The 15,378-nt window shown below is 36.2% G+C and overlaps 1 protein-coding gene across 8 annotated transcripts in view; it reads left to right on the top strand.

Annotated features, from left to right (window-relative positions):
• SLC38A11 (solute carrier family 38 member 11) overlaps positions 1 to 15,378 on the top strand; it is a 47,796-nt gene that overhangs the window by 29,497 nt on the left and 2,921 nt on the right. For 6 of the 8 annotated variants that reach the window (XM_072962091.1, XM_006202212.3, XM_072962095.1 and 3 more), the window contains 4 exons: positions 2,947 to 3,017; positions 3,701 to 3,862; positions 6,891 to 7,003; positions 9,897 to 10,028. In XM_072962091.1, the coding sequence (XP_072818192.1) occupies positions 2,947 to 3,017; positions 3,701 to 3,862; positions 6,891 to 7,003; positions 9,897 to 10,028 (478 nt within the window). Of the gene's footprint in view, positions 1 to 2,946; positions 3,018 to 3,700; positions 3,863 to 6,890; positions 7,004 to 9,896; positions 10,029 to 14,993; positions 15,084 to 15,378 lie in introns of those variants that run through there. The other 2 variants (XM_072962094.1, XM_072962092.1) reach the window with 2 other exon arrangements.

The following is a 15,378-nucleotide window of genomic DNA, read 5'->3' as shown; positions in this document are numbered from 1 at the left end:
TTGTTATTTTAATGATAACGTAAGGAAAGTGAAAAAGTAGAAGGCTGTCCCGTCCAACACTGATTGTCCAGTATACACCACTCTGTCATTCATTGGCTCATGAACCTTCTGTCTAAAAATAGAATTATTAATATTGTCTCTGTTCTACAGCAGAAAGAACTGAGACCATTGTCGTTAGGTAGTCTGCCCAAAGTCACCCTGCTAGTATATCATAAAGTTAAAATGTGAATCCAAGTCAGCTGACCCCAAAGCCCATTACTTTTTCCCATTTCAGCTTGCTATATTCCATATATTTTTTTCTTAGTCAAGACAAAAGTTGTCCTTCACAATGGAAGTTAAATTCATTATTGTCCTAGGTGTCACTTATTGGTAATACCAACCACAGTTTGATCTGTAGCCAGCAAATAATCCCATTAAATGAAAGAAGCAGGTAGGAGCCAAAGGAGGGTAAAGAGCTGGTCCATTAACACTTGCTGAAAAGATGCTGTGGACAGCAGTGGGCTAATTTCAGAACTACTGGCTTCCATTGCAAACTCTAGACACATACCAATGAATGCGGTTGGTTTCAGTTCCTCAGGGACATGAACTTTGACTGTGGCAACAGAAGAATCTAAAACAAAAAGAAATTGGAGAGTGGCTCTTATTTAGTTTCTTCAGAAGAAAACTAGCTTCTGTTTGTACAAAAGAAATACTTCTGTAGGTTAGTTAAGATGTTGGATTTTGAAAAATTATTTGAAAACCATTTGTTCTTTACAGGTAAATTATTCTTTAAAGTTTAAAAAAGGAAATGCTGATCCTATAGTTTGTAATAACAAAGTTTTTAGTTGATTCATATTTTATAGTATTTCAATATGACTAGTGTGTACTGTTTTTCCCCTGTCTTTATTCATAATGACAATGTCTATTTGTTTCTCCTAGTCTGTTGCTTTTTACATTCTTTTTTTTTTTTAATTGCAGATTCCCTAGTAACCATGGTCTTTGATAAGTTAACCAAGTACTCTTCTTGTTCATGGTCATACTCAACTCATTCTTCTACTTGCTTCTCAGAAAGTCCAAGTGGTAAATAGTAGCTGAAACTTAGGGCATAGGCCACACTGTAGGAAAAATGAAATACCTTTAAGTAGTTTCTTTAACAATTTTAGACCATTAGAAGATAGTGTTTCTGCAACAAAAATTACCTGTAGGACTCCTTTTAGATCTGTGCTGTCCAATACAGCAGCAATCAGCTGCCTGAGACTATCTAAATTAGATAAAATTAATTAAAATTAAAAATATTCCTCAGTTGCTGTAGCCATAATTTTAAATACTCAATAGCCACATGTCTAATGGTCACCATATTGGACAGCGCAGATATAGAACATTTCCATCAGCACAAAAACACATATAGAGGAGCGATTGGACAGGTATGCTGTGATCAGAGTTCACTGCAACAGGAGTAGAGGAGGCAGCAGGTGGCAGCAGCTCCCACTCAAAAAACTGCGAGACTGAGCAAACCTTGTAACAGCAGAATGCCTCTCTTTGGGCTACTTAGTTCCTTTGTGCCTGTAACTGCTCATTTCAAATATGGGAAGAAATGATATAATGCATAAACGCCACTAACTCTGACAAAACAAATGGGACTGTCTTGTGTCTACCTTGAGAATGAATAACAAACTTGTGAAATAGATGGGTTTACACCTTGTGCCTTTATGCTTTCTAGGACCTGTGTTCCCTGTCCCCCTCTCCTATCTTCGTGTATTCTTCTGGGTCTCACTCAAGCCTTTCCTTTTCAGAGAAGCTGGGCATACTTTTGAACATTTTGCTACCTTTTATTAAATAATAGTGGATAATAATAACAATATTAATACATAAGCTGTTAATACTAGTGACCATTTATTGAACACTTGCTGTATGCTAGGCTCTCTTCCAAAGTTTTACATATTTTTTTCATTTAATTTACACACTAACTCAATGAATTAGGTGCTATTATTATTATCCCCATATTATAGATATCAAAACTGAAGCACAGAAAGTAATTTGCCTAAGATCATACAGCTAATAAGTGGTTGAGGACAGAAGACCAACACAGACTTTCTGACCTTGGAGCCTGTGCTCTTCACTATTACCTAGGGATGTGTCGATCAGGGAGACCAATCCCTGCCTAGAGACAGGTTGGCAAACATTTTAATTCCACTAAGAGAGAGGCTTATTTAAGCTATTTAAAGTGTATGTATTTCCAAAACTTCTTTGAGAAGTGTATCCACAGCTGGGAATTTGAGGTGACTGGCAGTCCAGTACAGAAGAGATGGACAGATCAAAGAGACAAACCTCAACTTCTTTACTTACTATTTGTGGAAGCTTGACAAGATATGTCACCACCCAGAGCTTGACTTTCCTAGTAAATTAAATGCTGATAATAGTACTTGTGCTATTGCGATGATTAAGATGGCATGAGATAGCTCTTGGAACACAAAGTACTTCTTCAGTTAATGTTAGTTCATGTGTACCTTTCTCAATAAAGAGCAGTGCTAACTATGAATCTCCCTTGGGTAGGATGAGCCTGGAAGAATGAGTTAAAGCGAAATAAAGGGCAGCACTGATTAGCTGAGAAAGAACATTGCATTATTAATTTTTGTATCTTCCTCGATGAATATCTCAACTGATGAGTGCATAACAAATGTTTGTTGTTAAGTTGGTAAGCAAATGAAGTCACAGAATTGTCATCAATTTTAAATATGTAGAATTAAGAGTCTTTCCAAGTGTTTGAGATGCATTTTTGAGGAGTGAACAGATAACATTGATATTCCTCAGAAATTTACTTACAATTAAAAAAGATTAATAGGGTTCCCTTATTAAAATCTGACTTAAAGATACACAGTTTATACTGTGGCATCATTTCTTGTTCTTTTATGTGCTTATGCTTGCATTCATTTAATCATTCATCAAATTAACTGCTTTCTCTTCTAGACCAAAAACAGAAGATGCCTGGATCTTTGCAAAACCCAATGCGATTCAGGCTGTAGGTGTGATGTCGTTTGGTGAGTACATGGTTTCAAAGGCCCTTTCTCAATATGGAGTCTTCTGTGCCATGAAAAAGTGCTGTGTTTCATATTTGTGTCTGGAGAGCAGATGTCCTAAGTTTTAGACTTCCTATTAGCAGCATATGATCTAGTTTGTGCCAATATAAAATTAGTCTCAAACTTTTCTCACTCATCACTAAAATTTGCTTCAATTTGGACCAGGCTCTTGCTCATGCAGAAAATTCAACTAAAGTCATCTTGTTTCTTAACTTGAAATTCTAGCATGTGTTACGGACTTCTTCAAAACCTTGCACATGAAGTATTGTGAATTGGCCAGACATCTAAAGCAAGTCTGTTATATCCCAGATGGGAAAGGAAGTCTAGGACTGGAAATATGGTGTTGTTTAGATTTCCTTTAAGATCGGAAAGGCCATTAAGAAATGGAAAATGGGAGAGAAAGTTGGATAGGCCTGGTTTATATCAAGAGTGACATGAAGAGTTCACATAAGCCTAATGTGTATGAAATCTCTCATTTCTAGAGTTGTGAGAAAGATTATTTCTGACATATCTAGTAAATTGGTATAGTTGAATTTCAGTTCATTAGTATTTTCAAGGTAGCATAGATCTCTGAATTTTCAGAAGTAAAAAGAGAACCCTGGTGCTTGCTTTAACAATGCTTTTTTTTTTTTCTTGTATTGCAGCATTTATTTGCCACCATAACTGCTTCTTAGTTTATGGTTCTTTGGAAGAACCCACAGTAGCTAAGTGGTCCCGCATCATCCACGTGTCCACTTTGATTTCCGTATTTATCAGTATTCTCTTTGCTACATGTGGATACTTAACGTTTACCGGCTTCACCCAAGGTAAAATGAGAGAGTCGATCTTATCATACTTCAGTGCTCATGTGGAGTGGTGCTTTCACTTCTCATTTTAAGTACAATTATACCCCATGTTCTGCTTCAGAGTAGAACCCTTTCTCTCCCCTACCTTGCTGACTCTCCTAATTTTCCTAATTTCCTCCTTTTGAAACTGCTGAACTTTTTTCTGTCAATCATGCTCTCTCCTTCCATGCGTTCACTTCAGAGCACACTCCTCCTGGCTTCCCCCTCTGCTAGTCCACTGAGGTGCCCATTCCAAAGACACCAGTGTTCTCTCAGTCTTCAAAGCTAATGGTCTTTTTCTGGGTTCTGATTCTTATGGACCTCCCTGAATCACGTAACAATCCCAAACGTTCTTTCTTTCCTCACATAGAGAAAGAGCAGTACCGTCCCATCGTTCACTCCCTTAATAATTTTTTTCTCTTAGTGAGTCATCTTTGCTCTCTCTTACCTCCTCTCCCCCACCCTTCCACCTCATTAACTGGCTCGGGCAAGCTGGCTTTTTTTCTCTCAGTAAATTCTCTGGGAATTTTTATTGTTTTAACTCTAGTTCAGAACTTTCTTTTCATCTCCAGCCTCTTGCCTACAGGACATTTGTACTTAGTTGTTCCAGTCTTGCCTTAAACACAAAACAATCTTTCCCACAAAACCAGCCTCTTCTCTCCCCGCCCCCACCCTCATGGCAGTGCCCCACACTGAATACACTTCTTTTTTCTTCCGTTCATTCCGGCCCAACAACTTAGTGATCATCTCTTCTAGGTCCTTGACCCTTACACTCACTCATCTATGTAGTGTGATAGGGTATTTGGACAGCCTGCTAAATGCGCTGATTCATGCATTTCACAGCTTGTGTGGGTCTGTTATCTCATGTGTCCTTCAGACAACCCTAGGAAGGTAAGTGGAATAACTAGTTTTACCCCCTGCTTAAACACAGAGAGGTGAAGTAACTTGCCCAAGCTGGCTGGTGACAAAGTAGAAATCAAGTCTCCTGACGTTCAGTCCCGTTTTCTTGCCGTTCCATCTTGCTGTCTGCCCCGTTTTGGTCATGTATGACCCATTAAAAGCTGTCTCTTAGGCTCTAGTTCTTCTTAGCTTATTTTTCAGATGACATTGAGGTGGTACTCTTGGGTGGATGGTGCACTGTGCCAAGTGGAGGTTATAGGTGACTATGATTATAGGGACAGATTGCTCAAGAGATAAAGAAAGATGGCTTCAGAAAAGATTGGTAACATAATTCTAGTGCCATCAAAAACATAATACATGTGTGTATTGTTAGAAGGCAGTAATGAAGTGACCTTGAAAATCTTGATAAAAATTGTATTTCAAAAGATGGCCATGTATCACTATTGCTACATAGTTTGCAAAGACGATGGCCTATAGGCTCCAGGCTGTACAGAATCTTGGTTTTAAAAGCCTTTTCTGTGAGACATAAACTCTCTTAGTCACACCTTCCTGGTGTTTTTATCGGCAATTGTTCAAATATAATTAAGTCTTTATATAAGAAAGCTGACAGGTTGGTTTTAATTGTCTTTCTTTTTTCTCTCTCTCTAGCTGTAATTACCTAAAATACACTCAGACTCAAGCTAGAATAAGCTGACATGGTTCTTCAGGCCACTTTGCCTCAGGCAGATCTAGTCTTGTTTGTGTAAATGGCATGCTGCTTTTCCCTTTCATCACATGAATTCCGGCTTATGAGGCAGTAAGAACTCTAGATTGTTCTTGATTTCCTAATGACTTTTGAAAAGGTTCAGGCCCATTGTTTAGTGGAGGTTAGTGAACAGGGAGCTTGAGTTCTTTTCTTCTCTGTGTTGGAACCCTTTTAATTAACCTTTAAGCGGGCCTCTGTCACTACTGCTTTGTGGTTGAAGCTTCTTCTGCCCAAAAGGGTGCTAGAAAGTAATGTACATTTACTCCAGTTAATAAGGGAAGGGGAAAATAGTCACTCAAAGTTAGTCTTGGGAAGAGGCAGGTCATTTAGCTTTTTAATGAAAAAGAAGTAGAAAAGTATTGTTGTTTTGTTTTCTTTGTAAACAGTGTAGTAGTGTGGCTTTTATCTAATTTTCTATTCAGTCTAACTGAAAAATATGAACAACACTTTAAAATGTAAGCATGTTATATTTAGGAAATAAACAGTCCCAAATATCTTTTGTTTCCACATGGGGAAGTTTTTTACTGACATGACCTCTGTGCCCTCACTAGAATCCTGTATTTCTTTATAGGAATCCAAGAAAATACAGTCCTAAATAAGAATCAGTTCAAGGTTCATATACATGGTTCATCGTTTAGTTTGGAACTGATGAAATATAATACTCTGCCTGGGAAATAACCATATTTTCACAGTTTTGAATGAGTGCATTTACACTTGGGTTCATCAGAGACCATGGAAGATCCTGCATGTTTGTAATTCCTCGCTATCGCCCTGAGTTTGTGATTAAACCCTATAGCATGATATACAGGAAATTCAGCTCCCCACCTGCAGTAGTCTACTCTTCCTTTCAGGATTGTCCTTGATCTAAGAATAACATTTCAAAAGGAAATTTGTTTATTTTAACAGACTTTTTTTTTTTTAATAATGAAGTCACTTACTTACGAGAAACAAAGACCAGAAGCAAGTTTATAAAACCAATGCACAAGAATTTAGGGAGTTGATTCTGGTGTGAGTAAGAAGACAATGGATAAAAGTATTTTTCAGAAGTTGATACAAATTTAAGGCTATCTACTGAAAACAAACAAGAAGAAGAAGAGAAAAACTGATGAATTCACTTTCAAGTTGAACTTGTGCTAGTCTTAATATCCAGCAGTAATTACATAGTTATTGAATGCAAAACTTATATTTAGACTTGGCAGTCTATTCTATTAATTAAATTAAATGACATTTACATTCTATTAATTAAATTAAATGACATTTATGTAGCTTCTCTTATCTAATAAATATCCAGTATCTCATTTATCAGGTATTTATTTCAAATACCCAGCAGCTGTTAAAATAAATCTATTTTATATTATTCTCTAGGAGACTTATTTGAAAATTATTGCAGAAATGATGACCTGGTAACATTTGGAAGGTTTTGTTATGGCGTCACTGTCATTTTGACGTACCCAATTGAATGCTTTGTGACCAGAGAGGTAAGCATAGTTTCTCTCCGACACTTTACCTAGGTGATCTCTCTACTACATTAACTTAGGAAGATTCACAAATAATTTGATTCTGCAAATTCCCAAGCATATGACAAGTAATATTCAAATGTTTACAAGATAAGCTTTCAAAAGTTGGATTTGAAAATCATGTTTGGTGGTTTAGTTTATATTAAGTATAAATATTTATACAACTGCATTCCAGAATGAATGCCAGCCTTTAATAGAGTCAAACTTTTTTTAAGCGTTCTTTCAAAAAAAGTAAGTACTATGGTTTAAAATATGTTTTACAAAATTGTCTTTTTGCTAAGATATTTTATAAGTCAATATGTATTAAAGGCACCATATAACAGATTCTGATCAGTTTTATTATTTTTAAAAAACTAAAATACCTTATTTTTCATGAAAAACTAAAATTCAATTTAAACCATTAGTTTTATAGATATATTTCATTTATATATTTATTTATATAGATATATTTATTTATATATTTATACATATTTACTTGTATGTATATATAAATGTTTATTTATATTTATATACCATATAAAATAATATAAAGAGTATGTTATTTATTTACATCTATATATCGATATTTGTACTTATAAAGTCACCTCCAAGTTATGTTATATAGTCCACCTGGACTTGTGGAGGAAGATTAGGTAAAAGAGAACTAATTATTTCTGTGTAAAATTGGATGACATGGCTTGTCAGGAAGCCCTGCTGCAGTAAGCTGAAAATATACCGCACAAGTTAGCAGAAAACATGATCCTGCTTTATAGTGGTTCTTTCAGGAATTGCACTGAAAAGGCTTAGTCTTAGGATCTATTCCTAAAGGCTATTTACACAGCGCACCACGTCCGTGGGTCTCACGTGTGAAGTGAAATGCCTACAGAGCTTCAGATTCACTAACTAATGGGCAGGCTTCTAGAGGCAAACCAGTGGTTACCTTTTATGCCGATTCTGAGGATAGGCAACTGCACAGAGAAAAGGAATAAGGAAATGTTCAGCCCTATGAGCATCCTCTACAGTTAGCACTTGTCCCCATGTACAAATGCATAACTCACAGGACAGCTCTCCTCCTGGAACACAGGGAGATGTAGGTTGAACTTTATGAATATTTTTTAAATCTAAGCACTTTTAAAAATTTTGCTAACTATTGTTAGATGCAGGAAATGGTTCTATTTTAGCTTCTGCCCAGCACTTGAAGTTCAAATCTGACCTCTAGATCAGCAATAACAGATGGTGCATTCTCCTGTGGTTTCTGGTGAACTGCTCGTAGATGGTCTGAGTCACTCCACCTGCACAGCTTATGTCTTCAGTACTTGGAACTTGTGTTTCCTTTCTAGCTGCCATGACAGGAAGACAGAACTAAATCAAGATCTCTGCCGTGATAACAAATACTAGGCAGAGGAACTTTGTATATACCTCACCCACTCACCTCCTTTTTCTTTCTCTCCTTTCTACACACACACACACACACACACAAATATACAGTTGGCATAAATATAATCAAAGCCATTTCTATTCATAGGTCAAGTAGCCGGCCACGTACAAGGGAGCCAGAAAGCCTGTTTACCCCTAATAAGTATCTCTCACTAGCCTGCCCCATTAAGTGATCTTCCACTAAGGTATGATTACAATCATATCTTAGAAGCATCCATAAGAATGAACTTTAGATAAGATAATATTTGGAAGGATATTACCAATTGTAAAACCATAACTGAGTAAAAGTGATTAGTATCCCCAGTAAATTATTCACAGAGTTAGACAGCATCCAGGCTGTGGGGAATGTTGCTCACTTAGGAATGTTACTTAGCACAGCTTGTAGAGTTGGCTTCATTAAGGTCCCCCAGCATCTGACCCTCTCCTGCCATTTTCGCTTCTCGTCTTGTGGTTCTTTTGCACAATCACCACCCTTTTCGACTGTTTCCCCCGTGTCCCCCTAGGGTATTTTTCCTGTTCTTACCTCTTTGCTCTTTTTCACACTGTTGCTGCAGTCTGTAATTCTGGTCTAAATCCCATCCATGTTTCAAGCCCTGCCTCCAGTCAAGGTAAGGCAAGCACGTTTCAGGAATGCTGTAGAGCTGATTACTCTCAGGGAGACAGATATAGATAACTAAAGCTCCTTCTAGTTTTACATTGTATTTGATCTTTTTTATCCTGCCAAAAATTGATCACTGTTTGTTTCATTAGATTAGTTGGCTCTCTCCAATTAGGACGTTAATTCCTGAGAATAGGAACCATCTCCTAGACATTTTCTCTTAGCAAAACATAACACAGTGTGGGACACATTAAACAGGTAACTGTTGATCGTTTTCCTAATCTGAGTGTCAATGGAAAATAGTAATCAACTCTTCTCCATTTTTGTTGAGGAAAGACAAGATAAGGTAGGCTTAGCTTGTATCAAATAAGATTTAGATTATATGAAATTAATTTCCTGTTAGTAAAGGATATTACACATCCATTATTATTAAAGGATATTGTGGTAACTCCTTCCTTAGAGGCCATTCAAACAATCTAAATAGCATCTGTAGTTAGTGGTAACCTTGTTGGACTCAAAGAAGAAAGATAAGCTGACTTCCCAAGGTCTCTCTTGAGAAATGTATTTATTCACACATTATTATGACATGTTCTGTGTCTGTAATATAATCCACTGCCTGTCTAATAGTTCAACAAAGAATATTTGTTATTGATATCTGTGTGTGTATGTGTAATTACTTTGGAAAAGATGGAATATTTATTCATATGGCTTAAGATCTGATTGATTGCCTTACTGGTAGTATTTTATACAGTCCTGACTACTATAATATGAAATGCTCTCTTAATCGATCCTGCATGCCTCCGAGAATCCCTCTCTAAATAATCTGTTTTTATTTGGCAGGTAATTGCCAACGTGTTTTTTGGTGGGAATCTTTCACCATTTTTCCACATAATCATAACAGTGATTATCATCACTGTAGCCACACTGGTGTCATTGCTGATTGATTGCCTTGGAATAGTTTTAGAGCTCAATGTAAGTACATTTGAAGATTACTCCTTCCCTTCTAAAAACCCCATTTAAAATAATGTTTATATTCAACAAAAGGTAAATTTTTTTCCATAACAAATGTATCACTTTCTGATGTGGAATAAAAATGTGTTTGTTATATTATAGTAAATATTTATAATGATGATATTGTGTACTTTATAGGACTATATAATTTTAGAGCAATGGTTCTCCAGTGGGGGAAATTTTGCCCTCCCCCCACCCCCCATCAAGAGGTTTATATCCGTACCCCACATTCACCTACCCTGGCCCAAGTTATTTTTCTTTAAAATGTTTTTTACTCTCTCTAGGCCATTCCCTTGTAATCCTTACTTCTACCCCCAAATCCAGGTCCTCATCATATCATATCTGAATTAATGCTGGCATTTTGCTTTAACTAGCAGATATTTAAGTTCTGCTTCCAATTTATCACCATCTTGCTTAAAAATCTCCACTTTCCTCCCAATAAGCATAAACTCTATTGCTTCTATAATCTGCCTTCTATGGAAAATTATTTACCATTGACTTCCCAAAATCTACCCTCAGCTCTAGTCAGTCTTACTTTTGACCTATAAGTAAGCCATATTAATTCTTTCTTTTATCCTTCAGTTTATGTTTATCCTTTCCTATAATTATTATTTTCCTTTCATTTCTGTCCAAATCTTACAAAGATTTAAAGTCTAGGGCAACTGCTAACTTGTTTATTTGTTGATCAGATACATATTGAATAATTACAGTTGACCCTTGAACAACACGGGTTTGTGCTATGCGGGTCCACTTATACACATTGTTTTCGATAACTATGTACTACATGATCCTCAGTTGGTTGAATCCACAGATATGGAAGAACTGAGTATGTGGCGGGCTGGCTATAAATTATACATGGATTTCCAACTGCTCAGAAACTCCCTAACCCCCGCGTTGTTTAAGGGTCAATTATATTATGTGCTACATAGTAGAGTCACAAGGATGGGAGGAAGTCAGAAAAGATCCATGCTTTCTTGGAGCTTACAATCTCACAGATAAACTTAAAAGTTCAGCCGCCATATAGGCAATGAAGAAGACAAAGGGAAGTAGGTGGACTCCTAAAAGACATTTTTGAGAAGAGATTGCAGAATTTGGCAACAGATTTAATTGAGAGGACAAGGGGATAGAGAGACACATCAAGAATGACTTTTTGGAATTCAGCAATTCCTCTATCCAAAGAAAATGAAAACACTAATTTGAAAATATGTATGTACCCTGAAGTTCAATGCAGCATTGTTTACAGTAGCCAAGATATGAAAGCAAACTGTGTTCATCGAGAGATGAATGAATAAAGAAAATATGGTATACACGTGCAGTGGAATGTTACTCAGCCACAAAAATGAAATCTTTTCATTTGCAGCAATATGGTTGGATCCAGAGAGTATTACGCTAAGTGAAATAAGTCAGACAGAGAAAGACAAAGACTATATTATCTTAGTTATATGTGAATCTTAAAAAAATAAAAAAACAAACAAGCAAAATGGAAACAGACTCATAGATACAGAGAACAAACGAGCGGTTGCCCGAGGGAAGGTGGGGAGTGGGGTGAAATAGGTCAAGGAGATTAAGAGGTACAAAGCTCCATTCATAAAATAAATAAGCCTTGTGTATGTAATATGCAGCATAAGAAATATGGTCAATAATATTGCAGTCACTTTGTATGGGGACAGATAGTTACTAGACTTACTAAAATGATCATTTTATAAAGTATGTAAATGTCAGATCACCTGAAACTAACATAATATTGTATGTCAACTGTGTTTCAGTTTTTAAAAGTGACCCAAAAAAGAGTGACTCCTTGGTTCTGCTTTGTGGAAGCAAGATAATGATGCCATTTGGTGAAACATGAATAGAAGTGAATCTTCCACTTTATAGTCTTTAATCTTCTCTTTCTACAGTCCTCATGGAATTTTACTCAGAATCATACCACTTAGCATTTATTAATCATGCACACAGGGAGGGCAGGCTTTTACAAATGGGATCCCAAGTTATCATTTATTCACTCCAGTGAGAGTTAAGGGGTAGGTGAAGAAGGTATTATTGTCAGGGCGCAAGATATTATTTCCTCCCAATGTCCTTTGGATTTGAAGTTCTCAACAAAGGCAGTGGGAGATTCAGTCAGGAACACACTATTGAGAATTTTCTTGCCGCAGCATATGTGGAACGTAGGGAGTAGGCAGCTTCCCCAAACCACAGAGGATAAGGGAAACATCTATTCCACCAGCAACAGATAGAAAGCTCATAGGAGAGATGGCCAATTATCAAAGGTAACATTTACCTGCCTCCTAATTTTGCATAGGTTAGTAGGATCACTCAGAATCATTTCATGTTCCAACCTTGATCTAGGTAAATGGATAATGGCTAACTTAATGCACTAACCTGATTTTTGTATTATCTTGTATCATGTATTATTTGGGCTGTCCATACACTTGCCTTCCCTACCAAAGTGCAAGTTCTTTGAAGACAGGAATGGTACCTAGCTGCCTTCTCCATCCTCTTCAGTATATAGCACAGGGCTGAGAACACAGTGTTCAAATTACCATGTGGGCAATTGCCCCTTGGGAACACAGCTGAGGAACTCTTTCTACAAATGCTACTAGACATCAGAGACATTCTTTAGTGTAGCACCAGGAAATTAAGTGTTATAAAAAATTGTTTGTGTTGATAATAATAATGGTAATCCTTTAATTATGCTGAGGAGATGATCAGCATGATTCCCAGCTCTGTTATTTCTTGTTTTGTGAAATGTCTCATTTGAGTTTGCATCTTTGTTGGAATATTGTAGGATTGTGACATGAGAGAAAATATGATTATCAGCTGCTTTACCACTCACTATTTTGATAGCCTAAAGAATTTTCTTGTTCCCTTTAAGTTAACCAAGCATACACATGTTGCTTATTTTCCAGGAATGATATGTTTTTGTAAATTTGACCATTACTCTGTCAATTGTGAATCTTCCTGACACTTGGAAAACAAAATTATAAGCACATAATCACATTAACTATTCCCTGTTACAGTTATGTTGAAAATGTTTTGTGGTTAAGATGGTATTCTGGTATTGTAGAGTAATCAAAGAAAAATATTTGGTTAATAACTGTTATAAAGTCAAGATCTGAGCTGGCTTTGGAGAACTATTTTTAAGCATTTAAAACATGATTCTAGGTCCTTAGATTCTTTTAAAACCTGGTAATATAAACATTCATAAAATACAGGGAAGGTGCTAAATTGTCATCATCTAATAACTCAATTACACTAGTTTTAAAGCACTTTGTAGGAAGTAATAAAATCTAAGATTTCCATTCTCTTCAAGACTACCTGAGTGTGTATTTTTCCAGTCTTTTGGTATGTACAATGTCATATTCAGGTTTTTATTCAACTCCGTTTTGTGTAGGCATTTGTCATATTTAATAAAGCCAGATCAGGCATCATGTCTGTCGGTAATGCAAGTCAGGTCATGCGACACTTTTGAAGTAACTAAAGCATGTGGTGTTTCGCTTCTGAACAATAGTGTGAGCTAACGTGTGTGCAGTATTTACTATGTGACAAGTGTTTTGCATTCATTATCTTCCTTAATCGCATTAATTTTACAGATGAAGAAACTGAGGCACAGAGTGATTAGAGTGATTAAATAGGTCACACTAGTTTTTTTTTTTTAATTGAAGTATAGTTGATTTACAATGTTATGTTACTTTCAGGTATATAACTTAGTGATTCAACATTTTATAGATTATACTCCATTTAAAGTTATTACAAAATAATGGGTATATTTTGCACTGTTATACAATATACCCTTGTAGCTTACTATGTTATACATAGTAGTTTGTACCTCTTAATTCCCTACCCCTATCTTGCCCCTGCCTCCTTCCCTCTCCCCACATGGAACCACTAGTTTGTCTTCTGTATCTATGACTTTGTTTCTTTTTTGTTATACCCACTGTTTTTTTTTTGTTTAGTTTCCACATATAAGTGATAGCATACAGTATTTGTCTTTCTATGTTTGACTTATTTGACTAAGCATAATGCTCTATTGGTCCATCCACATTGTTACAAATGGCACATTTCATTCTTTTTATGGCTGAGTAATATTCCATTTTATATATCTATCTATCTATCTATATATATATATACACACACACACACACACACCACGTTTTCTTCTTTATCCATTCATCTGTTAATGGACACTTAAGTAGGTCACACTAAGTGGTAGAATCAGGATGTGAACGCAGGCTTTTGAACCCTCTAGCCCACATTTTTAATCATTATGCTAGTCTGAGGTTTCCTAAGGCTTTAAACTGTGTAAAATGTGTGTTTATTTCTCTACCCATTTTTAAGTTAAAAAATCTATGCATTGAGTTTACCTGTAAGTGAGGTTAAGAATAATTCATAAAATATAGGCATAGATTTTAATAATGGGTTAAAATAAATATGAAGAGATGAAATCAAAAGTTTCTCATCTAAGTTCATAATTTTTAGCTAATAGCTTTTACCTTAGTTAATAATTGTAGTACTTTAGGAATTCTTTTCTATTGTGGCTTCTGAATCATGACTAAGTAGAATAAGGATATTTACAGATGAAACATGTAATAGAATCAGACCTTCAACTTGCAAAGTTAGGGAAATGCTATACTTAGCATAACTAAAATAATATAAATTATTCAGGGTTATATTAGTTATTTACTAAGAAGCCAAACCCCATTTAGAACTTAGCTTCCCTTTTATTTCATTGTTTTCATGGCTGCAGACAACAATGATATATTTTCTAAGGCAAACACACCTTCCATTTTAGAGGATTCATTTTAGAAACAAATAAAATAAATCTAAGTTCCATTCTGAGTAATAAGAATCCAGCCCCTCGGCACTAGTGTTGCAGTTGGAAAAAAGAGGCACCTGCAGTAATTGGGCCCTATGGGTCTCTGCTTGCAGCAGTACAAAGAGAACAGATGAAGCAGCTGCTGCCTGTGGCCAGAGTAACCAGCCCAATCAGTGCCGTGTGCAGCTTGCAGTGGAAGGAAGAAATCAGACCAGGTACCCAGCGAGAGCCCACATACAGAGTGAGCAAGCTGTGGCTTTGGCTGTCAAAGACCTCCTGAGCTAGAGTTGCTTTTTAAGGTATAGGAACACAATTCATGAGTCCAGATTGACTACAAAGTAAAAATTTTAAAGATGTATAGCATTCTTTTAGTTTTCAGCTTCCTTGCATCATTTGAGAGGTTGCTATTCAGGTAGGAGAATTCAGATACTGTTCCACTCTGTATTGCCAGTAAAAATCTTTGACACCTTCTGTTTATTTCCCTCTTGCTAACTGCAA

The sequence above is a fragment of the Vicugna pacos genome, chromosome 5, assembly GCF_048564905.1.
Source record: "Vicugna pacos chromosome 5, VicPac4, whole genome shotgun sequence".
Lineage (NCBI taxonomy): Eukaryota > Metazoa > Chordata > Mammalia > Artiodactyla > Camelidae > Vicugna > Vicugna pacos.
This window is presented reverse-complemented; position numbering and strand designations above follow the sequence as displayed.